The sequence below is a fragment of the Ciconia boyciana genome, chromosome 18, assembly GCF_034638445.1.
Source record: "Ciconia boyciana chromosome 18, ASM3463844v1, whole genome shotgun sequence".
Classification (NCBI taxonomy): Eukaryota; Metazoa; Chordata; class Aves; order Ciconiiformes; family Ciconiidae; genus Ciconia; species Ciconia boyciana.
In genome coordinates this window covers 10,886,063-10,912,117 of record NC_132951.1, presented here as the reverse complement: position 1 = coordinate 10,912,117, position 26,055 = coordinate 10,886,063, and the positions used below count along the sequence as shown (strand labels likewise).

The window sequence follows — 26,055 nt, the reverse complement described above, 5'->3', positions numbered from 1 at the left end:
TTCTTTAGCTGTCTGGTGCTGTTGAAGAGCCTCTGAAGGCTGTTTTATTCAGTATTTCAACATTCTGAGGTTCTTGCTGTCTCTAGTTTGTGTTCCCATCACCATCTATAGGCCATATTTCAGCAAAAGTGTAAATATATATTGAATTGTGTCTATTCAGCAATGCTTGTACATGTGCACGTAGTGTACCTAAGACTTGTTGAACGTGGTCAGACTTGCAGACGTGACCTGTTACATGAGGATGAAGCACTGAGTTAGAGGCAGAGCATCGTGGCAAGTGGAGCAGTAAGCCTGGCCTGAGATGGCAACTCCTATTTTCCTATTACCAGACCAGGTATTCTGGTTGTGAAAACCAGACTCGCTTACTGGGGTTACCACATCTTACTAAGCAACGTAGCTCCTGACATAAACTAGTTCTTTGTGGGGGTCTCTTTAATTTGATGTTCAGGTAGGACCCTGGGATGACAAGCTCCTGCAGTCGGGGGGTTGGCTGTGGTGCTTCTTGCAGGAGTCCTGTTCTGTGCAGGAACTCAGTTTGTAGAAAACAATGCTATTCCAAAGTGTTTATGAATTTGTTCTAGTGCTGCCAGAAAAGGGAGCAGGAGGATGGAGATGATCTTCCCCCAAAGAAGCCTGTCGCAGCAGCTCAGGACAGCCTTGCCCGTGGTGCCTCAGACCTGTTGGCGGCTGGAGAGGGACGTGGTCTCTCTTCCCGTTCAGTCCTTGGTCTCTGCTGATTCTTGCCAGCCAGTGAGCCGTGTGATGCCAGTTGCCATAACAGCTTTTGACGTGTGGATGCGTGTCCGTTAGGCACTGAATTGTAACACTCCGCAATGCATTTCGCTTGGCCCGCTGAGCGGTGGCAGCACTAATGGTCGGGGCTGGAGCTGGAAGCTGTAGGACCTTGCTTTGCCCTGCAACATGTGCAGATATTTACGGTGGGGCAGAGTGGGTGTGTAATCCTGTTAAATCAAAACCATACCCCTGACGACTGCTGGCAAGTTCTCCAGTTCCGTGCAACTTCAGGGACTATGAAATTTCATATCTTTGTTTTGTCAAATCTCGAGTCATACAGATTTGGAAGTCTGGTGCCTGCTTATAGGGGATTGATGGCACTTCCAGTCAGATTGCATTTTGCACACTTAATAAGAATGTGTGTGTGGGGAAACTGTATGTGGGATTTTAATTTTAGCTTCATGGATTTTTCATAAAGTCCGTGACGCTTTCTGGAGTCAGTTATTCTGCAGTTATTCTTTCCCCTAGGGCAGTGCTCTAATTTACCTTGTTTTGATTGCCTTCATGGCAGGTAGAGCAATTCTTGCCCTCTGCTTATTCAGTTTATCTAATAGTCAGCCACTGAAGTTATTTGACTGCTCTGGTGGGAGTGTGCAGTATTTAAATCAACAAATATTGAAGGCTTCATTCGGCCAGGTGCCTAGTGCTGAGCACTAGAAACCTCCATCTGTGGTTAGGAAGCTCATTTTTTGTTTTCTTCTGGCACTGACTTTGCTGAAATAATTGTTTTAACAGCCACAGCACGGTCTTTTAAAGACACTAAATGCAGAAAGAGAAACAAGAATTGATAGAATAAGGGCATAGCTGTTGGCTCCCTCTGCCCAAGACTTTTCAAATAGTTAAGTAGCAGTGAAAAAACAAGCACTTTATATTTTCCCAGAGTTGTTGCTATCCAAAACAAACCCTTGTGCGTCTTATCAGAGCTCTCAGTGCACAGAAGGTGGTCAGGGTGGCATGAGACGGCAGCAGATGGAGGTGATGACTTCGAGTCAGTTACTGCCTACTGGAGGTGGGGTTTCTGCCTCTGCCCCCTTGCATGTGCTCCAACAAGCACTGGTGAGCTCTTTTTGGAGGTTTTGGAGCTCGTTTTGGTGGCTCTGAGCTGGCAGAGCCCATGCAGGAGGCAATTGCAGGCTGAGCTGCCTGGGTTTGGGGGAATGGACTGCTTAGTGCAGATGTCTCATCAGGAAAAATGGCCGGAGTTGAACCCCAGGGAAGAGTTACTACTTGTCATCAGGTTTTGAAGACACTTTCCAGTAAGATGCTTAGTGCACAACGTCTGTGGCTTTCGTTGGAAATGCGGGGCAGGACTAGGACTGTCCCCCTTGTAATTTATGGGTAGGACTAGGCTGCAGCAAGTCGAGCACTGCAGCAGGTCTTTGGGACCCACCTGGGCAGAGCCCCGACCAACCTCGTTTGAATTCAGCATTGACCATGCTTCAAGCCAGAGGTTGGATTGGATGGTCTAAGTGTATTGACCAGTTCTAAGAGGGCTTTCAGTTTGATGGAGGAAATGTTTGTCTTTAAATCCCAGATGAGCTCCAAAAAACGGGAATTTGGGGGAGTAATATGGTTGTTGCAGGTACTAGAATGCATTGGTTTTAGAGACTAGATCTGCAAATGCTGTTTGTGCAGAAATCGGTATCAATTAGATCTTTTAGGTCAACCCAATGGTAAGGAGATGAACTGAATGAATGCATTAAAAAGGGGGTGGAAAGAAGGTGATGGGTAGGCCCTCAGATAGTTGGGGGGATATTTTTTCCCGATTGCCACAAACTGGAAAGGGAATTTGGTGCTTTCTGGGAAGAGCTGTTCTGGTGGGCTGTGCAGCGCTGCTCCTCCAGACTCACCCAGCCCTGCTGGTCTTGGCCCTGAGCTGCGAGTGCTTTGGGGCACGCAGCAAAGCCCTGCAGAGCTCGGCTTTGGACGGTTAGCCCAAGTGTGTTGGACTTGACATCTTGGGATGCAGGATCTTGATTCCTCTTCATGCTTTAGCCTTGCATCAGGTTCTTGCCAGGTCAGCAGAGACATTCAGAATATTGTTTTCCTTGAACGTTTGGGCTTCAAGAGCAGTGTGGAGTGAGATGCTGATACCCAGCATGCTGGTCTGGCTTGCAAAGTTGTCCTCCGGTTTGACTCTGGGCCCTTCTGAATACTGTAGGCAAAAATTGCTTTGATTCGGGCTAGTTGTAAATCAGTCCTACCTGCTTTGACAGCCCACTTGGACAAAGCTTTCACTGGTACTTTTTGTGATGCTTTTCATAACTGTCTGGCCTCTGGAAGGAAAACAATACAAGGAATCCCTAACAGCAGGCTGATTTAATTGTTTTACTGAACGTGCCAGTGAATTGTTATCACTCCTGGTTGCCTGGGGAGCTGCTAGTTTGTCATGTTGGAAACCTTTCTGCAAGTACATGGTGTTCATACTTGGATTTTTTCAGCTCAGGTCTGAAATCTCTGATGGGACAAATTCATTGGTGGGGGGAGCAAGGAAGTGTTTGGAAGGGAGGAAAAAAAACTTTTTACGTGTACAGTCCTTTTAGTCAGTGAGCGTGAGCTTTTAGTCAGTCTGCAAAAATCTCACTGCATTTGAATCATATAAGTATTTTAGTCTAAAATTGCATTTAACCTGCTTCACCCCTGTGCTTACTCTGGCTGTTGCCTTTGAAATGGCGCTGTGAATCCTGCTCCTGTGCTGCTTCATCCCGGCAAAAGAGCCGGGCTCCACTGGACAACGTTTCCAGGAGAGCTGTGATTGCCAGGGAGTTACTCCTTGTGACATTTTGGTAAGCAGCAGAGCCCTGATGTAGACATGTAGCTGCTGAACTGTGTCTGTGCCACAAAAACTTACCTGTACAGCCCTGCCAGCGAGCTTTTCTTGTGTCAATCTGGCATTGTGAAGGGCTTTGCCAGAGATCTGAATGCAAGATTGGGCAGCGTTTTGTTTGACATGCGAGGTGTTGACATATGGTCCAACAAATGTAGTTATTGGAAAAGCTACAGATAATATTTACCTTGAAAAATCCATAGTTGGGAATAAATGGCCACATCTGCAGCTGAGGCAAGTGAGAATGAGTGCACTGCTTTCAACTGAGCCACCCACCCCAATTTTCACCATCTGAGGATCCAGGCAAGCCGGTCAGGTAGGTGAGTGAGCAACTGAAATGGATGTATATATATGTATGGCAAGCAGTTTTCTGGGGGAGAGGTTTGCTCTTCATTAGCCACTGTAAGTAGCTGTACCTTCTCTCTGGAGTTTTGATACCGCTTGTGACCCTTTTCTTTCTCCTCTCTTCCTCCTTATCCTCCCTCTTTCTCCAGGGTTTAATGCCATGGCTGCAGATGAAAGCGCTACAGAAAAGCAAGCAGGGGAACCAAAAATGGCAGTAGACGGTGAAACCAACGGTTCCTGTGAGCACAGCGAAGCTGGTAGCCACCCAAACCCAGCTAAAAACACTCAGGACAATACGAAAGTGAGCCAGCAGGACTCTAGTACTAAATTAAATAGGATAGCAGAAAATGGCATTTCTGAACGAGATGGCGAGACTGGGAAGCAAAACCATATGAAAGCTAATGACTTCACACAGACTTCTGTAACAGGGAGCAATGGATATATTCTAACCAAGCAGATGGCACAGGAGCAACCTCTAAGGACTACCAGCACCTTTGCTTCTCTCACCGGCCATGCTGCAAAAACCCTTCCAGGAGGAGCAAGCAAAGGGAGAACTGTGGGCTCCTTTTCTCAGATGCAAGCCACGATGCCAACCAAGCTCGGGGAGGGCAGTAAGGACATGGATGCTAAAAAAGCCACCGCTGCTAACACTGAAGTTAAGGTCCACAGAGCACGGAAGACAATGCCTAAACCCATCCCTAGCCTGGTAATGTATATGCCCAGCAGTCAGTGCTGCTGCCATTGCTCTTGGCTTTCTTTCAGTGCGTGAGAGGGATACCTTGCCGCATGGGAACATGCGTAATTCGGAGATGTCCCACTGAGTGAATTGTTTTTTTTTTATATTTAATATATGTAGATATATTTTTATTTTTATTTTTTCTCTACAGAGAGACAGAGGTGTTAAAATAGTCACATGGCCACTATCAGCTCTCTTCCCCAGTGTGTTTCTAAATATATAAGTGATCAATTACCTTCTCCAACAGATCTATGAGAGACACTAAATGGCCTTTCTCTCTTGGCTGTATTGCTCATCAGCCGTCTGCTGAAATCCAGAGCTGCTTGTGAAACAAATTAGATTTCTTACAAGTTCGACCCAAAGGAAATTAACCATAGCATGTTAACTTGAGGCTTCTCCTGAGCTTGGAAGCTGTCAAGAAGCTGATATGTTAGGCAACTTGATTGCCTTGCCGTATCATTATAGTAGTAAACCAGATGATGTTTTCTCTCTCTCTCTCTGTATGTTGCCTGCAGTAATGCAACTTGTTCATAAATCTTCACTCCAGAATCCTTAGGGGTGGATTTACCATCACTTAATAAAATGGAGCTCTGCCTTTTCTTTAGAAGGCCAAAGGAGGTGTGAAGTCATCTGGTGTGTTCATGTTATAGTAGGGTGAACAGAAATGGGCCTTTCTTTGTTGTTGGCCGAGTTTGGTTCTTTTGGTTATTTTTTTGGTTCTTTTGCCAAAGGTAGGGAATAGATACTGGAACGGGCAGATCTCCACTACAAGCACTTGGTCTCCAGCCCTGTGACACTGTATATTTAGCTACAGTGAGCTAGATCCTCTCATTGTGCTATGTCTAATGATGGAGAGAGACTGGCCTTTAGGTATCCTGCACCTGGGTCAAGGAAAGGCTTGCGAGCCCTGCTTGGCAATGTGACTCACACCCAGAAGTAAATGGGAAGCTGCAGCAGCTTTGTAAAGGTTGGTGCAATGGATTGCTGTTAGCTACCAGCATATTACGGACCAGCAAATGCAAAGTGATCTCAGATGTCACCCACATGTTGCAGCACAGCAATAATACGATGTGAAGGTCTCAAAGCTGTGAATCGCTGTGGTCTGGAGCAGGGGAAGAGAGGAAAAAAAAAAAGATGGGTGGCACCTAGCCAGCCACAGATGGGGAAAGGTGCCCTTGGCTGTGGCACCACCTGTGCCTCCGGAAGCAGGTGGGAGTCCAAAGAGCACATCAAGATTACAAACCTCGTGGGCACCCAGCCTCAATAGTAGGGCAGAAACCACGCCTGCCATGATTTCCCAACCATTCTCCCAAACCGCTAATTTCCCCTCTGTCTTCCCCTGATTGCATTTGAATTCTCTTGCTCTCGCACCCCTGCTGTGTTTTCTGGCTAGCAAGCTGGGAAGCCCAGATGCAATACATGCAGCCTGATGAAAATCTCGCATAAGGCTGTCTCTTACTCAAACAAGGCTTTGCAACTGAAACTGCCTCGCAGCTTTCCTCCAGCAGCCTGTTGTGCTCTTAAATTAGGCCGGGCAAACCCCCAGACCCTTGTGGAATTTGACAGGGAGAGATCCCTTGGGGCTGAGCAATTGAAAGAGGCAATTCCCTTCTAAAAGATGACTGCTAGGTTAGGAGGGAGTGTTTTCCTCATTCATATTTTATGATATATCAAAAGAATATTTTTACGCAACCCCTTGGGCTTCAAGGTTTGTCTCTAGAAAGCTGCGTGCAACGTTTGCGAATGCTTGCAGCGCTCCGTACACGAGTTGCTGTGATGGTGCTGTTGATCGTTATTTGCTCACACAGTAACAGCGGCTTCAAAAACCAAAGCCTGCAGTTGTTGGGCCACTCTAGAAAGTGCATAGCCTGTGCATAGCCTCAGCACCTCTGGCCGTGTCCCTTGGGCTTAAAATAGGGAGAGAAACAAAAATTCACAAGAAGGGTGGTAAGAAGAGGCTGTTCCCATGTTCTCTGCTCAAGCCTCTGCATCTGAATGTGAACCCAAGGTTTGATCTCATTTTTGCAAGACAATAAAACATCTGTTTTGTTCAGCCTTCCTGATAATTACTACCTAATTTTTCCCCATTGTCTTTTGAATTTACATGCTATTTTCTTTTGAGTAGGAGAGTCCTTGCTAGTTGTCATTTTTCTATCCTGATTATTTCTTTGTTGAGCTGCTTGTAAGAGGCTCATCAGCAGAGCATTGCAGTAACTTTTCATGCACCAGCCTCCACATTCACACCTTTTCCCCTTCAAAAACACCATGATAGCAGGTGCTGTATTCCAGGAAATAAATTGTGGAAATCACCCAGAAGTTGATGTTACAGGACACAGTAGTTTTCTTTGCTAATATTTTTTAGAGCATTGTTGTTTTCTTGGTAGACTGTTCTTGCTGACATGTGCTGCCTGGGAGAAGGAGGGAGGAAGGTATTTTGTTCCCTGCAAAGTGTAAACATTTGTTCGCCCCGGCTCCTGCAGAAACCCACTGGGGCCAGAAAATTATTTTCTGTAATCCAATAGTTGTCAGGGGACCTTGGTAGTCTTTTCCTGCACATGTGGATTGGTCTTTGAAAGGAAGAAAATAATTTGCTCACAAATTTAACCAGCTTTTTCTCTGTTTAGGAGTTGCTTCCTGAATTGGGATCGAAGCTGAATCTGAAACAGGTGACAATTTTAATTGATGTTGTCGCATGTTAAGGTGGTTTTTGAACAGAGACCTTGGAAGAGTTGTTGACAGCATCATTTTGCTCCCCTTCTGATTAGTGCAGCAACACAAACACTGCACCTTTAGAAGAACTTCTTTCTTTCCTTCTTAATCCATTTACAACCCTATTAAGCACCCAAAAGTTTCCAGGACCAGGCAACAGACTGAAAGGCAAGTGCGTGTGCGTGTCCTGAGCTTGGAGAAGGCCCCTTAACGTCACTAAGATGTGTCTGGAAGGGATAGAGGATGATAGGTAGTGAAAGCATCCCACAGCTATCGCTTGAGATAGGAGGAGCAGATGGCTGAATTGGGAATCCCAGGTTATGTTTCCATTCATGACGTGGTGACCACGAGGCTGTCATTTGAGGTGTGTGTCTCTAGTGGTATTTTTTCATGCTGTGCAGAGGACCGGGTCAGGGGAACTGAACTGTCAGAAGAAATAGTGCAAAAATCTGTGAAATTAGTATCTCAGCCTGCTTCACAGTGTGAGCCCAAAACGTAGGGTACCAATTTAACTGGAGGAGACAAAGCCTGGGCAGAAAGGAGGAGCTTGGAGCAGAAGGTGCTTTGCTTATGTTGGTGTTTCTACCAATGTTCATCAATCTATACTTTAAGCAGTGTTGCCACTAAATGTCTGATCCTGAGACTGGTAAGCTGCTTTCTTTCTGTGTGCACACAGGTGTTGCTGTTGCTGTAAAGTATTCTTTTCTGTGTCAGTGCCCAGCAGTACTGCGGCGGTGTGCTGACGTGGTCTGTGGGTTGCTCTGCAGGAGCTCCTGGTGTAAGAACATCTTGTGTTCATCTCTCGGGGCCAGGCAGGTGGCAGTTGGTGGTTTGCAAGCGTCTGGGATTGCTCAGCAGGCTCAGACCCTCTAATATGCAGAAAACTCAAAACAAAGGGCAGGTCCTAATGGGGATTCTGATGGAGATATTGTCTCCCTGGGGGGAAAAAGAATAAATAAAAAGAAGAGTACAGGGCATAGTGAAATAGAGCTCTCCATCTGATTGCAAGTGCTGCTGTCAGCTTGTCTGAACCTAGAAGGTGCACCCATCGAGGACCCTCTCCAGAGGGGTACCCAGGTACGCACGGGCAGACTGAAAGTGTGAAGTCCATGTGTGCGAGCTTGGCCACAGTTAAATATCCTTATGGGAAATCTTCAGGAGTGACGAGGCCACAGACTGCCACTGGACTTCTTATATAGAGGGTTTACTGCAGAGGGAGGTAGAAAGTGAATGTATATTGTGCAGTACTTTTAATTTCATATTTAACTGGTTGTGCTCACGCTGCTGACACGGCTGCGCTGGCTGAAGGTGGCTGTGCCAGCTGCCGACCACAGCCCGCAGAAATAACTGTCTCAGTCCCAGGTCCCCAGCAGATCTATTTCTGTCAGGAGGCTTGCTATCGAAACTGGTTTGAGCTACCCTGTTTTGTTTTGACTGATGTGTGACCCTCCCTTCCCTCGAGCTGCTTGATCTAGGAGCGGGAGGAGGAGTGGGGTCTCCCCTGACGTGTCGGTATCCACACCTCTGAACAATGCTGGTTCTGAAACCCGTTGAATGCAGGTTTGTAGCTTGGTTTAGCACAGTCTTCCTGGCAGCCTAAACGCATATGATTTTATGCAGATACGTGACCACACACAAACCAGTGCAATTGTAATCAAGTCACACCGGAATTGCTCTTCTAAATGGGTACATGTTAATCTGCAGATAAAAGGGCATTAATAGGTGGATCATCTTGTCTGATCTAGATGAAGACCAAAGCCCTGTAGGTTTCTTTTTGTTGCTCCAAGGTGAGGCTTAGGCAGGGGTCAGGATCCCCCGGCAGCTGCGGTGCAATTCAGTAGTGAAAACTATCATTCTGCAGCAGCGGAGGGAAGGGAGAGTAGCACCACTACAGCTCCTACAAGCACTGTCATCTGCTTGTGATAAATTTTTTATAGCAGACTGGTATTTCTTGCTTAAATCATTCACCAGTTGTTAGAGGCAGATACCCCTGGGAGCTTCTGCTTTGTGCTGTTCAAAGGCAGCGCCTTGGTACAAATCTCGTTACCCCTCCGCATCCGACTGACGGATGGAGGGAAGAGGGTTGCTCTGTGACAGCTGCCGTGTTGCCCGGTGGCAGTGGCGGTTAGTTTAGTCCTCCTGGCTAGTTGGCTTTGGTTTCAAGCTTGTACTGTGCCGGAGATGAAAGTCCTTAAAAGAAGAGAAATAAAACAGCTTGTATGTCTAAGCTGGAGATGGTTTCAGGTGTCGAGAGCGAACAGCAGTCCTTCTGCGGTGCTCTTCAAAGCTGCCCTGCTCCAAAGCAGGACCTGCAGGACCTTTGCCAGTGTCCTTGCACCAATGCAGGGATGGAGTTCTGGTCTCGTTTCTCTTCGGTCGTTGCTAGCTTGCTTGCTTTGGTAACGGAAAGACCTCTTAATTGCTGGGCTGTGGGAAGAATGCTGTGTGCGGTCTGTCGAACCGACGTGGGTTTTAATTAGCAAGGTTTGTTTGTTCTGTATATTTGCTTTCGGAATAAAAAAAGAGGAGGATATTCTGTCTTTTGCCATTTTTAGTAACTTCTCCCTGCTGCTGTAGGGGACTTCTGTGCCAATAATAGAAACATGGTCGATCTCATTAAAACGTAGAAAGCACTTGAGTTTAACTTTTATAAACACATAAAATAGTGTGTTCTTCTCCCAATCTAAGCAGTTTTCTTGACTATATTTCTCACAATGGTGTTGGACATAGTTGTGGTCCCATTTTTGCTGTTTCCAGACACAAGCATCTCTGGAAACGGCCTGAGCCTTGGAATAGCTGTCTTCAGCTTCTTGACTATTCCTTGCAATGCGCAACATGAAATAGTGACTTTACAGCCTTTTGCGTAGGATGAGCTGATACCACATGAGAAGCTGCGAGAAATGAAGACATTAGCAACGCAGTTTCTTTCTCTATCATTTTTGGTCCTTTCTTGGCCTCCAGTGGCCCACACACGTGGTGGTTAGGACAACATGCGAACACAGGGAGCTCAAACTGTGTCCTGAAGTTGCCTTTGCATGGGGTTCTCCTCACTGAACTTCTCTAAATCTGTAGATGAAAACAGAACTGCGCTCGACTGTTAAAAACCTAAGTATAATTGGGGAGAAAAGAGAAAGACCACGGCTGTTTTGGACAGGGATAACATACAGCAACGGAGTTTATTTAGGGTCAGGAATAGTGCTTCTCACCTCTAATTTTGCTGTTTGCAGTGGAGCCCATGTAGGTGTTAGATGAAAGCACCTCTGCTCTCTCGAATGTTTGTTGGTTTAAGTGAAGGAGGATGATCTTCATCCAGTTTCTGAGTGGACGAATCTGCTTAGTTAAAAATGCGGGCAGCTCAAAGTGTGTGTACCCTCGTTAGTATTCTTAGCAGATCTGTCTGTGCCCAACAGATCACTGAAGCCGTGCATCGCTTTCCTGGCATGGTTGCTTCTGCTCCAGCTTTGCCAGTCTGGCATTTTCCACCTTTAGCAGAGGACTCTGGATCTTCAGGAAGCGAAGCAGGAATGTGTTAGGATGTGTCACAGCAAAGTGGATGAGTAGATGTTGACTAGTGATCAGCTCCGTTGGGGTCTTTGAAGCACTAAAGCTATTTTGAAGCTATTTGCAGCCCCCTTTGTTTGTGCTTTGCCAGCACGAGTGTCCTCTGCTGGGGGAAGGTAAGACAGGCCGTAAGCCAAGAAGCAGGAGTTTGCTTGGATGGATACTGCGCTGCAAGCAGTTTTATAGATACCTGCTTGATGCTGTGCCTTGTGCTCGGAACGGGGAGGGCAGGAGGAACCCATCCATCATGAAGGTGAAAGAAAGTGGCACGTGACGGGAGCATTAATTGCAGTCAACTGTGCCAGTGACCACAGAGCCCACGGAGGTGGCTTAGAGCTGGCGTCCCACCAACCCTGGGCTGGGGCATGGGGTGGCAGGGCTGGAGGTAGCTGCTCTGCCTGCCCTGCCTGTTCTGCAGGAGAAACCTTCGTTTGAGGTTTTCCTTGGGACAGCCTTTTCCCTAGCAGGAAACTTGCTGGAGCTAAACGGATGTGCGGTGTTTTGAGAAATCCTCTGATGGTGCTGGGGGTTTGCAGGTGGACCTGTGAGCTTTCTGTTTAAATGGATCACTCTAATTTTTTGGTTCCATTTTGCTTTGATAGGAGTCTGTTGTGCCCCAAATAGTCTAGCACCCACTCGCCCCACTCCCAAATGCACAGTCTGTCTTTTGCCTTTGCTTCTTTTATTTGAACCTGCCCGCTCTCCTCTGCGGAGAGGTGTCAGGTGCTGGTTGTAACCTGGGCAGCGAAGGATGCAGAATATCTTTGCAAGGAAGGGCCCAGATATGTGTGAAGCAGCTCGTGATAGGATGCCAGCGTGATAGGATTTTAAGGAAGAAGAAATTTCCCAGCAGACCAGTGTGCTAGAGTAGCAAAGCCTCTTTTCTGGGAGTGTTTAAATTTGGAGCAAGTAGAGCAGAGCATAAAAGCTCAGCGTAGACCAGGATGGGCTGTACCTACAGGCTCGAGTTAAGGAACTGGCAGAATTCAGAGACATTAGAAATGGGAAAAGAATAAAGTTTCATCCACTAAACACTCTACTTGCTGGAAGGGCAAAATTTAATAAGAACAGCAAAGATGTAACTTTTATCTAGCTAAGAATGGACAAAGATGGTGAGAACTGTGTGGACTGAGTATATGAGTGCTTTCAAATCATCACTGATCCTTTTTATTGCAACCCTTAGATTTAGGATTATTTGTATGTGTGTGATATATATATATGTATGTATGTTTTACTGATGGCCTGCTCAGCTTCCCGTGCTGTCAGGCTTCCTGAGAGATCTGGTCACCTCTCTGTGGGAATTCTTGTTCTTTAGCATTGCTGCATATGCCTCGAAGAAATAATCCAGATCTCACAAGGCTTAATTTGATTTTAAAAAACTCTTTTACCAGAATTGCCATGAAAAAGTCACATTTAACAGTTGTCATGCAGCCCTATTGAAGATTTTTAATTTATTTCCATATTGTAATTACAGGGGGAGAGAAAAACCCCAAGCTAATAACATACTACTTTTTCATTTAAAATTTGATAATGTTCTTCCAAACAGTCTGGCATGGTCTGAATGTGAATTCTTGATGTTTGGGAGTAACAGCACGTTTTATCGGAGACCAGTTGCAAGAGCCTGCACTTAAAGGACAAAAAATGCAGCCCTTATGTACACTTGTTGCAGGCAGCTCTGCGTCAGATCTGCTTCTCCCAAGCTCATTTTTCTAATTTTAAGTTAAAAACGGAAAGCAGCGGATGTTCCAGGGGACTTGGGAATTCTCAGAACAATCCTATAGCCAAGAGTTACCGTTAACCTTTAGGTCTATAAACTAGGGACTTCTAAGAGGTATAAATAGTATTGTTGAGACTATTATTGGCATACTGTGTCCAGCGCTCCTGACGTACATTTTTTAAGGGGTAGAAAACTGGGAGCGGTCTCAGGAGTGATCCAATGTCCAGTAAATCATCCTATGGACACTTAATTTGCTTATTCTATTAAACTTATTGAAGAGAAAATTTAAAAAAAAAAAAAAAAAAAGTTGATCATAGTCCATAAGTATCTACTTGGAGTGGGAATTTCTGATGATACAGGGCTTTTTAATTTAGTTGGAAATGCATAATGCATTTAATTATTTGACAGTGGGAGCAATTAAGCATTGGAACAGCGTATCAAAGGATATGGTAGATTTGTTGTCTTTGAAATTGTTAATCCAAGACTAGATGCCTTTTAAGAAAAGATGTGGCAATTCAGCCATAAGTTATGGGCTTGATGCAGGAATCATTGGCAATTTGATGGCCTCTTTATGCAGGTCATTTTTGATTATCATTACAGCTTTGCTGTCTGCAACCAAGACCTCGCTTTCTGCCAGCAATGTGCGCGTGGCAGAGCCATAATTAGGAGAATCAGTCGCTTCCCCATTTGTTCACAAGGTCACATTACTTGAAAGCAGTCTCTAAGAGTGCCTAGCTGAACCTGGACTTTAAAGAGTGTTTTTATTGCTCACTGCTTTTTTCCCCCCTTTCTTTCTTTTGCCTGGATTCCTCTTTCTTTTTTGGTATTTCAGCTGTTGCTTCAGAAGTCCCATAAGAAGTATTTTCCTGCAAGTGGGGCAGCACTAAAACATTGCCACCGCAGAGCTTGAAATCTGCTAACTGTGCTCTTGGTTTTCTGGAGCATCTCTGCCAAACCTGCCTCCTACTTGACAGTTGAGTGGACAGATGTGTGGAGAGGTGTGGATGCACCTAGGTCATCTGTTAAATACATAAGAGGGCAAATCCAGTGTAAGGTGTCAAATCAGAGTGGCAGCATTTACCCCACTCTCTGCTATTACACTGGTTGCTGCAAAAGGTGCAGTGCTGTGGGACATGGGGCTGTAGGAACCCTGCTTTCATGCCTGAAGGTGCTGGGTGAGACTTTGCATTGAGTACAAGCTTGAATCAGAGCGGGTGCAAGCTGCCTTGGGGCCTGGGAGCCTGGCTCCAGCGACAGGGAGTGCAGGAGCAACTACAAAATTCTCTTGAGCCTGATCAGGGTTTCAGTAGGAGCTTGTAGCCCGCCCTGTGTTTGGTGTTGCAACAGCTAGGTTGGCGGTGCCTGTGCTAGCTGGTTTAAGGTAGGCTCGGGCCGGTGTTTGCTGCGGCAGTGGCAGCACTGTAGATGAACCTACAACGTCAGGTAAATACCTTCTCTGCTCGTGTTTTGTTGTGTGCTAGGCTAGAGGTGGGAGACTGCAACCTTTGCTAAGCCTTGATTGTGCCAAATGCTGTCCAAAAGGAAGGATCCCTTCCCGTTGCTGCCTGCTCTTCCGAGATGTCTCTGCAAGACACTGTTCTCGTGCGTGCTTGATGTGACAGCCGCACTCGGGGCTTGTTTCAGGGAATAGGTGCATTTATTGCATTCATTTGTCTTCTCTGGAGCCAACCAAATGCCTGTGCAAATACTGTCTGATCCTTTTCATTATCTGCAGTTGCTTTGGATCTGCCATCTCTGCCTCTGCGAGGTAGCCTTTCACCTTCAAAGGCAACAGCCTTCAACAAGTGAAGGAGCAGCAGGCTGGGTGTATTTTTGCAGCCTTTAGGCAAAGTAACATGTGCTAGAGGAGGGCCTGTGTGCTTTTGCTTTGAATGTGTGGTCCTACCTTCAAATGAAAGTGATTATGTTTGAGAGAAAGGAATTAAATTTATTGTCTTGATCTTTTTTTTTTTTTTTTTAAATGCAGAGGCTCAATTTAACTGCATTTTGTTTTCCAGCATGCAAGTAAAGACCCCAAAGATGGGAGAGACAGCAGAGATCAAAAAGAATCCAAGGAGGAAGGCAACAAAAACATCCTGGAGTTTGGGAAGCCGTTGCCGTTGCCCTCTCTCCCGGGCCTTCACCAGTCACTACCTCAGAACCAGAGCTATGTGGCCACCACGAAGTCGCAGACGGGTAAAAAGGACAGAGTTAAAATTCCTAACAGCACCCACCTCTCAGGTGTGTGTGTGTGTGGTTGAGTGGGAGATGTGGCAGGTTAACAAGGACTGAAACCTCTGTTGGTACCTTTTTCCCACTGAATCTCCTTCAGGGTTTCCTTTCCTGCTGGGAGAGGGCTGCTGCTCTAGACCTTGTTTGACAGATGCCGTTTCAGCTAGCCACTTCTCTGCAAGTGGCCGTTGCACTGCAAGCGTGATGCTTGCGTCCTCTGGACTCCCTTCTGGTCACCTCTGGATATGTTGTACAGAGCACATCCTTGCAGTCCCCTGTTAAAGTAGCCTCCCAAGTGAAGTCCACCAGTTTTCTGCTCTGCAGGGAGCACCTGCTACGCAGTCCTTCCTGCGCCGCCTTGTTTCATGGGGTGCAGGTCCCTCCCAGGCAGCGTGGGCAGGTAGGCATGCTCTGTCAGGCACCACCACACCGAGGATCACTCCTCTGCTAAAAGTTTTTGTTAGAGGAGACACTCCCATCCCGTCGTCCCGTGTGATATTCTGAAGATGTTTCTATCAGTTCTGAAGGACTTTGTATAGCACCACAACAACTGCTTACCGTGAACTGCAGCCTTATAAATAAAATTAATTGGGTTAACAGAATTTTCGGAGAGGTCTCTTAATAGATTTTTGGTGAAATTTCATTGTAGTGGGAGATGAAGAAATGCTTTCAAGGAACAGGCTGTACAGCTGCAAACGGTAATACTGGTGCTGAAGCTGGCTGTTCCCTGCTGTACGCTATTCTTAAAAGAGCCTGCACTAAGCATCCCTCTGATGTGTATTCACCAAAGACAGCATCAGGCAGTGAGGTGTGATGACTGATTTGATTAGAAGGCCAGGAGGGAGATTTAACAAATTAAGACCCAATCAAAGTAGTGAAAGGAGTCAAACAAACTTCCATAGTAGGTGTGAAAAGAGGTTAAATGGCAAACGGCTCTTTATTTAAGGTACCTTTTCCCTGTGTGTTCTTCAGTTATTGTACGATCGCTTTCATTGTAAGTTGGTATTATTAGCCTTGCAGTATCTATTTGAGCAAGTTGGATGCTCTTCAGCCTCCTACGGCATCAGCAATACTGCCAAACGCAGGCAAATGTAAGGATTTGATATGGTGTATGGTGATGCAGGGGCCAGAAGGAGCGTGGAGAGGATACTCAGAATTTGGGTTTGCAGCACTGGCAGAAAGCTCTTTGTGCGTTTGCACGTATGTGTGTGTCATCTTTTGGTTGACTTGTAAATAAATTAGTTGGAGTGGGAAGCCTTTTTCTCAGATTGTGCCCTCAAATGTGGTTTCCTGTAGTACAGCCTCTACTCTCTATCCCTTCTTTCCATTCCTGAGCAACCTTTGGGTTTCTCTTGCTTCTCTTTTCCAGCTGCTGCAGTATCTCGGAAGAAAAAACGGAGAATGGGAACCTATAGCCTGGTTCCCAAGAAAAAGACCAAAGTGTTAAAACAGAGAACAATGATTGAGATGTTTAAGAGCATAACTCATTCCTCTGCGGGTGCCAAGGTGAGGGGAGCACTGAGCCCACTGGACATGTTTGTTGTCACCATAGACGTCCCTTGTCCTGACACACAACCCCATGTATAGGTGCAGGAACATGCTGGCTTGTTACCGTCAGCATCTTCCATTCTGAGTCTACGTCTTCTCTCTGGTGACAGCATCCTGCCCGTGGCAGTCTTGCTGCTTTGAAAATGGCTCTTTGAGGGTGGCTGTTCAGGTACCAACTCTTAAAAAACGTTTTCCAGTGAATGTTCCCCTTCTGTCCCATGAGTCCTGTGGAACTAGAGAGATTTCAAGCATATCCCATGTGGTAACCTTTTTGTTTCAGAGTCCTCAAGGTAACTGTCTAGTGTTGCTGCTTGAGGCTGTACAGCAAAACAACCGGTTACTTAAAGAAGCTTTAGACAGGGACTCGCTCCTGATCAAATTCTGCTTTTGCTGCAACCCATGCCCTGAAGTTTTGGTCTTTGAATTCAAGGAGAACAGTGCTAGGCTGTCATGGAGTGGAGTGAACATCCCTCTCTCTGATTAAACTTCCCTTTCCATTCCCTAGAAACCTTCTTGCACCCTTGGCGTGCCACGGTGGAGCTGCCCTTACATGTTTGAATTAGACTGCAGGGGTCTGTCTGAAGGCTCCTGCCCAGCAGCCCTCCTCCCCTTAATGCTTTGTACAACCGTGAGTCTGGAATGACTCCTCGTAGCTCCTCGTTCCCCAGGTTGCCAGGGTTAGGTGACATGTGGCAGGCTCTCAGGCTGGCTTTGCTGGCAGCGTTGAAGATCTCTGGAGGGACGTATAGCCAGCCCCTGGCAGCTTTAAGACTCCTAGCACGGAGGTGGTCTGGGATGGATTCAGCTGCTCTGTCCTGTGAATTGATGTTGTCTTTGTGGCTCGTGTGCTTGGACAACTTTCAGAGTGAAAAGGACCTGGGTGATGCCAGCCCTCATGTGAACGGGGAAAGCATAGATGTAGACTCTGAAGAGGAAGACTCTGATGAGTTGGAAGAGGAGGATGATCATGGAGCAGAACAGGCAGCTGTGTTTCCTGCAGATGATAACAGGACCTCTAAAGACAGCGTGTCTGATGCAGACAACGCCAGAAAGGTATTCACATGCCCTGTGCAGGACTTCAAGGAGCGGGACGGGACACTGCTTGTATGCATGAGGTCTGAGTGGCACAAGTTGAGGCAATTTCTAGGTTTTCTTAGCCTGCAAGATGGCAGAAAGCACAGCAGTGGAATGAGGCTTTTTGATGACCATTTCCTGCTCCCCATTGCACCTGTGAGAGTCTCCCCACCTACCCCCCAGCTTCAGCCTTGCTATGTAAGTCTGTGGTCCAGTATACGTGCAGAAGCCCCACCACATTTAGTCATGGGATTCACTGAACCAGTAAGAGATGTTTTCTTAGTCTTGCTTGTAACAGACTGGTAAAGCACTTTGGTTTAGTTCATTTTTTCCCAAATCACGGTACATAGTGTAGACATGAGGCTGTTTCTGGATGATCACAGAAGTTAAGATTTAGTTGGAAAACTTTCTTCTGGGGTCACATTTTTTTTTCCCTGTACTGTCCTCATGGATGTTCCATGATGTGCATTAACAGCCTTGGAATTCTTGTCCTGGAGAGGAAATTCTGTTAGTGCATGTGCAGGCTGGTGCTGGGCGCAGCAGGATGATGGGGGGGATGCCCTGCTTTGAGAGACCTGACCTGACCGACTCTTTCTGTTCTTGGGCAAATGGTGGCTGCAGATTGATGATGGCGAGTCTGATGAGGAACAGGAGTCCGGAGAGTCTGGGGAGGAGGAGGAAGATGGAGATGAGTCTGACTTGGTAAGCCTAGCTGCTAAATGCGTCTTTCATCCTTTGTCCTGTTGATAACAATTTCCCCTTTGCACTGCTGCCAGAGAGAGAGAGAGAGAGAGAAGCGGTGTAGTTTCATGTCTCTGACAAAACTCACTCTCTGAAACCACCCACACACAGAGTATTGTTTTCCACAAGGTGCTTAACCCTGATCTGTGATACAGTTAATTGCTTTCTGATGTTAATTAATGGGTTTTTGTTTGTTGTTTTCAACAAGGTGTTGACTGTTTTTAATCATTTGAACGTTAGTAGAAATATTTAAGGGTGCTTAAATTCTTCAGATGCGGACTTGGCGAGTGGTAGGAGCCAGCAATGTTTTCTTAACAACCTGAAGCTCAGCATGCCGTTTTGGAGCCCAGGTGGAGTTGTTCACAAATCCATTGGCCCAGCCCACAGCCTAAATTCACATTGATTTGACATGCCACCTCAGGTACCAGATGAGCTGGCAGCTCTTATCAGGGAGACATACAAAGAGCACACAGACAGACAGACGCTCTCCCTAGGAGGTTGTCTGTTTAGTGCTAGGGCAAGACTTTCACCAGCTGTTGGTGATGTTTAGATGGCTGGTGAAGAGAACCTGAGTTTTATTTAAATTGTTGTTCATTGATTGTCTCTGTCCCCCATCCTCCACTTTACTTTAAAATTTTGCTCCCTTTCCACAGCACCTCAAGTTGAGGAGCCAGCATTTAAGGGCACCCCAACTCTTCAGTCACCTTGAGAAAATTCTTGGCTTCATTTTCTTGATGTTTTGAGCTGAAGGTAGAAATGACTATACCAAGTGAACCGTTGAAGGTCTTTAGGGTCTTGTTCCTTGTGCTCTGACACTACAGGAGCCAGAGAGGACCAAGCAGCAAGGGCTGTGTAGCCTGCTCTTTTCTTTGGGTAGCTGAGGCCAGTCTGTAGCATTTGTTAGCTGAAACCAAGGGTTGAGCTTGCAGTCAAGTCCAAACTCCCAAGTCATATCTCCACATCCTAGTCGGTGGTTTTTGCTCTGTTCATATCTGGTGAGTCAGTCGGTTCCCCAGACAGAGACTGGCTCAAACACAAACCTTTTCCCCACACAAGCGGCGTGATGCAATTGGTGTAAGCCACGTGGCGGGGCACAACCGAGCCCACGCTCGGGGACTGTTATCAGGGGCAGTGTAGACACGCTGTAGAGCTGCCCCGGAGAGCCAAGGCTCAGCACCGCCTTTGCCCAGCTTTGTTCACTGTGATAACAGGGCATGGTGCAGCATCGGCTTCCTCTCAAGGTAGGCCATGAAGGTAGGACCTGATCCAGCCGCTGGTAACGGTAGCAGGAGGTTTTTCATAGGCTTTGGTGGGAGATGGATAAGCGTCAGGAGCTGGCAGTCTCAGTTCGAATGTGAATTTTATGGTGGGTGCTGTGAAGACTGCCTTACAGGGTTGGGGTGCCCGATTCCCTGTTTTGATGTTGGCTTTGAAAACCCACCCCAGACAACTGTAGTTTTTAAACCAAAACCCAAACCCTGCTTAGATTCATATGTGTGTCTGACTATTTGCTGCATGATTGGTCTGTGCTGATGTGATGCCCTGTACCTCGCTCAGGGAGGGGGCTGGTCTGCTACTGTAGAGTTCGATTCCCTAGGGTCTGTCCCAGCCCTGTAAGGTGACTCTTTAGGTGCAAGACAGATTTTTGTTGGCATTTGCTAGCATGACTGTGGAGCAATGTGAATATTTTAGTTTGGAAAAAAAACCCCAACTTTTTCCGGGGAGAGGCTGAAAGTGTGTGTGTGCCTGCATACTTGCATTGCTGCGCGGAGGTGCTCAGCTACTACTGCGATGAGTGTGGTGTAAGAGCCTACATGGAAGAGAAAGTGAAGTATGCACTATTGAAATGACAGGAAATACACCCACGTGTGCATGTGTTTCCTTTTGGGTGCTATAAGGACATCTTAGCACCACTCGATTTCAAACCCCCAGTCCTTAAGGCCTTTTTGCATAACTCAAGCTGCGAGAAGGCTCTTTCTCATGGGCGCAAAGGACTGCTGGGATGCTGACACCAACATGCCTTACACGCACATGGCCTCTCTGGTTATTCAGAGCTCGGAGTCCAGCATCAAGAAGAAGCTGCTGAAGAGGAAAGGAAAGACGGACAGTCCATGGTTGAAACCCACCCGCAAGAGGAGACGGAGGAATAAAAAGAAACAAGCCAGTGTGCTAGGTAACTAATTGTGTTTTGTTCCTTAACTACACAGAAATTAGCCTTCCAGGTGGAGGGGTAAGGACCTGAGGCCCATGAGGCAGTGGCTGTCTGCAGAGCTCGCTCATCCTTTAAGAAGGATGGGCTGTATGATAAAACAGGGAGTGAACTTGCATCTCACTGGCAGTAACTGCTGGTGTGCACACTTTAACAGCAGAATAAATATGAGGTGGCTTTATACTTGGCATGCTGGAGGAATATTTTTTTGTTCATGAACTCCCTTTATTTTAGAATATCCAAAAAAGACCTTGCAGACTCACGTCCCATGAGCTCGGGGAATGTGATGCTCAGTTGCTTTTGTATGGATGTTTGTCCAGCTGAACAGAATGTGCAGGTTGTCTTTGCTTGTTCTGAAAGCACCACAACATTTGTAATGAGCTACCTCTGGCCCATCTCATGGTGTGGGCGTTGTTCAGGTGATTCAGGTTGTTTGACCTAAGCTACCCAGCACTCAAAAGAAGGTTTCAGTGGCCTTTGTCCTCTGAAAGCTGTGGGATGGGGAGAGCCAGGAGTGCGGGCTGGATCTGATTCTTCTTCTTCAGGAAAGGTAACAAGATGGGTGAAAAAAAAGTGGATAGTCTCTGAAGTGATGCTGTGCCTTCAGCTTTGTTATTAAGATTTCACACATCCAATGCCATCAAAGAGTTTCTTCTTCCATGTTTGGTAATTCTTTGCAAACAGGCCGTATTTTATCAGCAGATTTGTGGCTGCTTCTGAGCTAAGTGACCGTGTTTCAGCCTCTGGTCTGTGCCTGGGGCTTGTCAGTCATCTGGCTTGCTCCTCTTCCTCCCAAGGCGGCCCCATTCTCAAGAAGAAGCGGGGGCTGTTGATCCCTTTCAGAGCCAATAGCTAATTCTTCATTTCAGATGCAGACTGGTTTTCCACCCCTTCAATAAAGGTGGCAGCCAGTCTTTCAGGCTAATGCAAGTCTCTTGGCCAAGCCCGAGTGGGAGAAGCAAACCAGGAGAGAAAGCGAAGCCAAGGGAGTGCGAAGAGATTGAGAATTCCCACGAAGGCTCTGAGGGTCCCCGCGCAATCTCTTCCCAGCGAGGGATCCCCCATGCAATCTCTTCCCAGCAGCAGCTTTGTTCACTTACAGCCAGAACTTGGCTTTTATGTTTTTCCCCTCCCATTAAGCTGAATGTCACCTGTCTCATCCTCTTCCCGATGTACATGATTAGCTGGTTCGCTCTGCCTGGCTGGAGTGTACCAGGAGCCCTTTGCAGCAGGTCGGAGACAGGAGGATGCGCTGAGCCCTGGTTTCATCCCTTCCTTGTGCCATTTAAGCTTCTGCTGCCGACGCAGTACGGCAGCAGGCAGGTGTGCCTTTCAGAGGCAGAACTTGTCTCATTTATTCTTTTTTTTTGTTGTTACCTACCTAAGTGGAAGTGGAAAATCTGTCTGATCAGACAGGGAAGGAAATAAGAGATCAATCGTGCCATATACGCCCAGATGTTGCATTTTCATGATTCTATGTGCATCTGTACTCATGGCCTCCCTGAGGAGCCTGCGTACAGCCTGCTCGCTTAAACATGGCCTTTACGCCCGCACGTGCTTGCACGCCATTTATTTATTTTATTACCACTGCTTTTTGAGCCGCGTGAACACGCGTGTGTTTCCATCTAGGTGCCGAAGCCTATAAACCATCTTTGGGAGGCAGAGAGGGCCCCGGCCAGGAGAACAGCATGGAGTACATGGAGGTGTCCCTGGATTCCCTGGATCTCCGGGTGAAGGGGATCCTCTCCTCGCCGGCGGGAGGTGAGTGGGGGCCGCCGGGCCGAGCCCCGCCGGGCCGGGCTTCGTTCCGCCGGGCCGGGCCGGGCCGGGCCGGGCTTTGTTCCGCCGGGCGCAGCGTGCGGGGCCCCGGCTGCCCCCTGGCGGCGGCGGGCCCGGCCCGGCCGCACAGCGCCCGCCGCCGCCGGGACCCTCCGCGCTGGCCGCGGGATGGGGATGGGGAGCCCGGTGGCTCGGGAGGACGCCCAGCAAGGCGTCCGAGGCGCTGTCCCAGCCCGCCGTGCCCGCCGGCAGCTCCGCTCCCTTCCCTGAAGGGTGCCGATTTGGCATCTCCCCAGTGGCCCCCAGGATCCTCTTGTCCAGCCCCGGGAAGAGGAGGGACTAGCGTTGGTTCCTGGGTGCTCGCCCCCGGCCGCTGTTCCCAGTGCTGAACTCGCCTCGGGTCCAGCGCCTCCCGGCTGCCCCGGATCCGTCCGTCTGCCCCCCGTTGCTCTTTCACTTTCAAAGGTTGTCTGGCTCCTTTCATAGAGGCGCATCAAAGAGCGGGTGGGAGCGTTCACCACCGGGGGAGGGTCAGGATGGACGAGGGATGCTTTCACCAGAGCCTCTGGATGTCAAAAAGATTATGAAAGAGACAGCTCGGAAGGCAAGGAATGAGCTTTGTGATTTGGGGTCCTAGAAAAAGCTCTCGAACCTTTAAGATCTTGACAGGATTTTACATGAAAACTGCAAGGACTTTCTCTCTGCTTGTATGTCTTGAAATATCCCATCCCTTCTCTAGGCTTGGTCTTGCAACTTGTTGGCTAAAGGAAACCCCTTACAAGATGAAAGGGGCTTGTGCTCGGCTGATGGGGTCGTAGCCGTGGGCAGGATGCTGCAGGGGGAGTGCTGCCTTTGCCAGGGCAGCTAAAGAGGAATCTCCCCCAGGAATTAAGTTGATCTTCGAAACTTTCCAGCAAAATAACTCTCCTTTCAAAAGCTTAAAAAATAGCAGCATGCTTCCTTCTCACTGGGACTCAATCCCATAGCAGGCTTAGGTAGGGAAAGCTGGGGACACTTCAGGGTGAACCAGTCCAAAGGCAAATGTTTGAGGGTTTGTTTCTGTAATGAAAACGTTGCAAAGAGGTGTTACGACTGTGTAGGATTAGAATAGGAGTGTAGGACTAAAAGCAACTCCTTTGTCATTAGGCCAGTGTTTGCAATCATGGGTAACCTAGTGATTGAGTTGAATCCAGAGGAGCCACAAGAACATTCATGCTGTGCCCCCATACTTGGCAGTGGGCCCCTCAAAAGCCATTATCCACCTTTAAATAGGTTTGAAAATGTTCAAAATCTGAGAGAAAGATATGAGGAGAAGGCAAGAACATCTGAGCATCTTGCTACTTTCTTTTCCCTGGTTTGTTCTCTTTCCAAAATAAGTAATTCTTGGTTGGCTGACACCAAATAGTCCCAGGAATTTTGTTTTCCCATCTGTGTAATAAGCCTCTGCAAACAGAAGTTTGTGCTTTCCTGATCTTCTCTATTTATCACTCCACTAACTATGCAAATCTCCAACTCTGGGTGGTTTCCTACGAATTTTCTGGTGCCAGAGCACAGTATTGTGGGGCAGGTGGGAAGGAGAGACAGGCTGATAAAAATCTGTACCTCATCATTGCTTTTCCCTGTTGAGGTTTTCTCAGAGTAAAATGTTCTTAACTTATTATTCTTGATTTCAGCACAGTCATCTGTAGTGTGGCTGGACTTAGAAAAGTACAGGATGCTTTTGCAAACCCCAGCTGGTGTAAGAAAAGGGTCTTTTTTACAGGATTTAGATAATGCCTTGAAAGCATTTCAGGACATGGAATGGGAAGATGCCACAGGACGTGGGTGGTGGTGATGGACTGCATCCTTTCTTCTGGAAGAGAATTTCGGAGTTGATTTACTGCTCTTCTGTGCTCCAGGTCTTTCCAATGGTCCTGAATCAATGGAAGTAGATGGTCTGCAGGAAGTCCCCCTCTGTAGCTGTCGGATGGAAACCCCCAAAAGCAGAGAGATCACCACGTTAGCCAACAACCAGTGCATGGCCACGGAGAGTGTGGATAACGAGGTAGGAGCCTGTCTTTCAGCTTCTCGCAGACTTTTCTGCTGAGGACAAAGACATGAAGAATAAAATGCTGTGCTGGGAACACGTGTCGGGTCATACAGGGGCTCTGCAGCCTGCAAGACTGGGAACGCACTGGTGTGCGGGAATGGCAGGGCAAACATCTCACTCGCTAAGCTGAGGGCTCCAGCACTCTGCGCGTATCACAGTTGGGTTGAAGCCGCTCGAAAGGGAGGAGGTGGCAGTTGGAGAGGCACTGGGTGGATCTCTCCTGCTTGTCCTGGCCTGTGCGGCTGGATCAAGTTGATGTAACAGACACACTTCAGGCCAAGTGGGCTAAAATACATTAGCATGCATCAAAGTGAGAAAATGCAATCAGAGGAAGCTTGGAGCTGGTTTCCCTTAACTACAAAGGAGCTGATACAAACCTTTCCGTAGCCAGTTCTTGAGTTTCGGGAACTTGGCATGCCCTCCGCTGTCTCAGTCTGCCCCAGCCTTCCTCTCTCCTCCTCCCCCAAGAGGCTTCTGTTACAAAGCTTCCTACGTCCTGGCAACCCTGCGCAGGCTCCAGGTCTGGCTGACTGAAAATGATTGCACTGGATGCCTTTCAGTCAATCATGGCTGGGCTAGTTGGGCTCTACTGGTTCCAGAAGTGTGGAAGTAAGTGGCAGAAGGGACTCCCTCCCAGAGTCTGGAAAGTGAGACTGCAGGACAGGAACACACTTGCTAGATCCTCCTTTTACTGGGAGGCACTTGGGTTTCTTTTAAGCTTCAGCTGAGCCACAGTCACGCTGTAGCACTCTGATACTTGCTGGTAGTAGGACAAGGAGTGAGAATATCCCTAGCTCTCTTGTAGGATCCCAGGAGAAGCAGGGATGGAGGGAGAAAGGGATAATCAGGTTTGCAGTCCAGCTCTGCTTCTGTTAGTATGTGCTGGTACCTATAGAGAAAGGAATTTCAAAAGCATGGCAAAACTGATTCATTAAAGAGAATGCCCTGGAGACTTATAGGAGCGAGGAGGACCCCAGGGTTTCTAAATAAACAAAAGGTATAGAAAGAGTTCCTTCTCGTGTATATGGTGGTTTGACAGTTCTGTCCCTGCATGAATTGGAGAGAAATCGAATAGCAAAGGCCATGCTTTATGTCAGATTCTTTTTCATGATGGGATAAGTGACTCATAGATGTTACAAGGATATTATATGTGTGAATAGTGGACTCTCCAGACTGTCATGTCCTTGGAGAATGTTATAAATAGTTATGAGCACCCTGCTGCACTCTCTAATGGTTAGAAAATAGCAATTAATAATTTTGTACTTTTTTAGAGTTTCTAACAAATAATATAGTATGACATAATAATGCAGGGACTTTCTCACACGAACAGGGCAGCTTTTCATGTGTTAATCAGATTTCCTCAGCTCATAAGTAAAAATCAATGGAAGGGTCTTCTCCTGCCACCCCTGCAGCCCCTGGGGTCTGTGGGGTAATGGTGATCAGTCTAGCCAAGGTGTCACAACCACAGGTAGGCTTTGCAGCTGGAATTTGGGCAAGTTGAATCAGAGATGCTAGGGGTAAGCGATAAGCCTAGGTTAAAATCCGTTCTCTTTTTCTGTAGGGGTGTTGATTCTGCAGGAGAAATGGAGTTTAAAAAAATTAGAGAGAAAGTCTAGTTTTGTTGAGGAAAAAGCAGCAAATCAAACCTCAGCTAGACCAGAGGGACAGTCTGTTGGTGATGAGCAGGCACCGT

General features: G+C 47.2%; 1 protein-coding gene across 14 annotated transcripts in view; it reads left to right on the top strand.

Annotated features, from left to right (window-relative positions):
• EHMT1 (euchromatic histone lysine methyltransferase 1) overlaps positions 1–26,055 on the top strand; it is a 124,900-nt gene that overhangs the window by 67,281 nt on the left and 31,564 nt on the right. For 8 of the 14 annotated variants that reach the window (XM_072882915.1, XM_072882906.1, XM_072882912.1 and 5 more), the window contains 9 exons: positions 4,117–4,673; positions 7,328–7,369; positions 14,709–14,931; positions 16,292–16,428; positions 17,335–17,523; positions 18,166–18,246; positions 20,338–20,458; positions 22,124–22,255; positions 24,172–24,317. In XM_072882915.1, coding sequence (XP_072739016.1) covers positions 4,117–4,673; positions 7,328–7,369; positions 14,709–14,931; positions 16,292–16,428; positions 17,335–17,523; positions 18,166–18,246; positions 20,338–20,458; positions 22,124–22,255; positions 24,172–24,317 — 1,628 coding nt within the window. Of the gene's footprint in view, positions 1–4,116; positions 4,674–7,327; positions 7,370–14,708; positions 14,932–16,291; positions 16,429–17,334; positions 17,524–18,165; positions 18,247–20,337; positions 20,459–22,123; positions 22,256–24,171; positions 24,318–26,055 lie in introns of those variants that run through there. The other 6 variants (XM_072882907.1, XM_072882905.1, XM_072882917.1 and 3 more) reach the window with 4 other exon arrangements.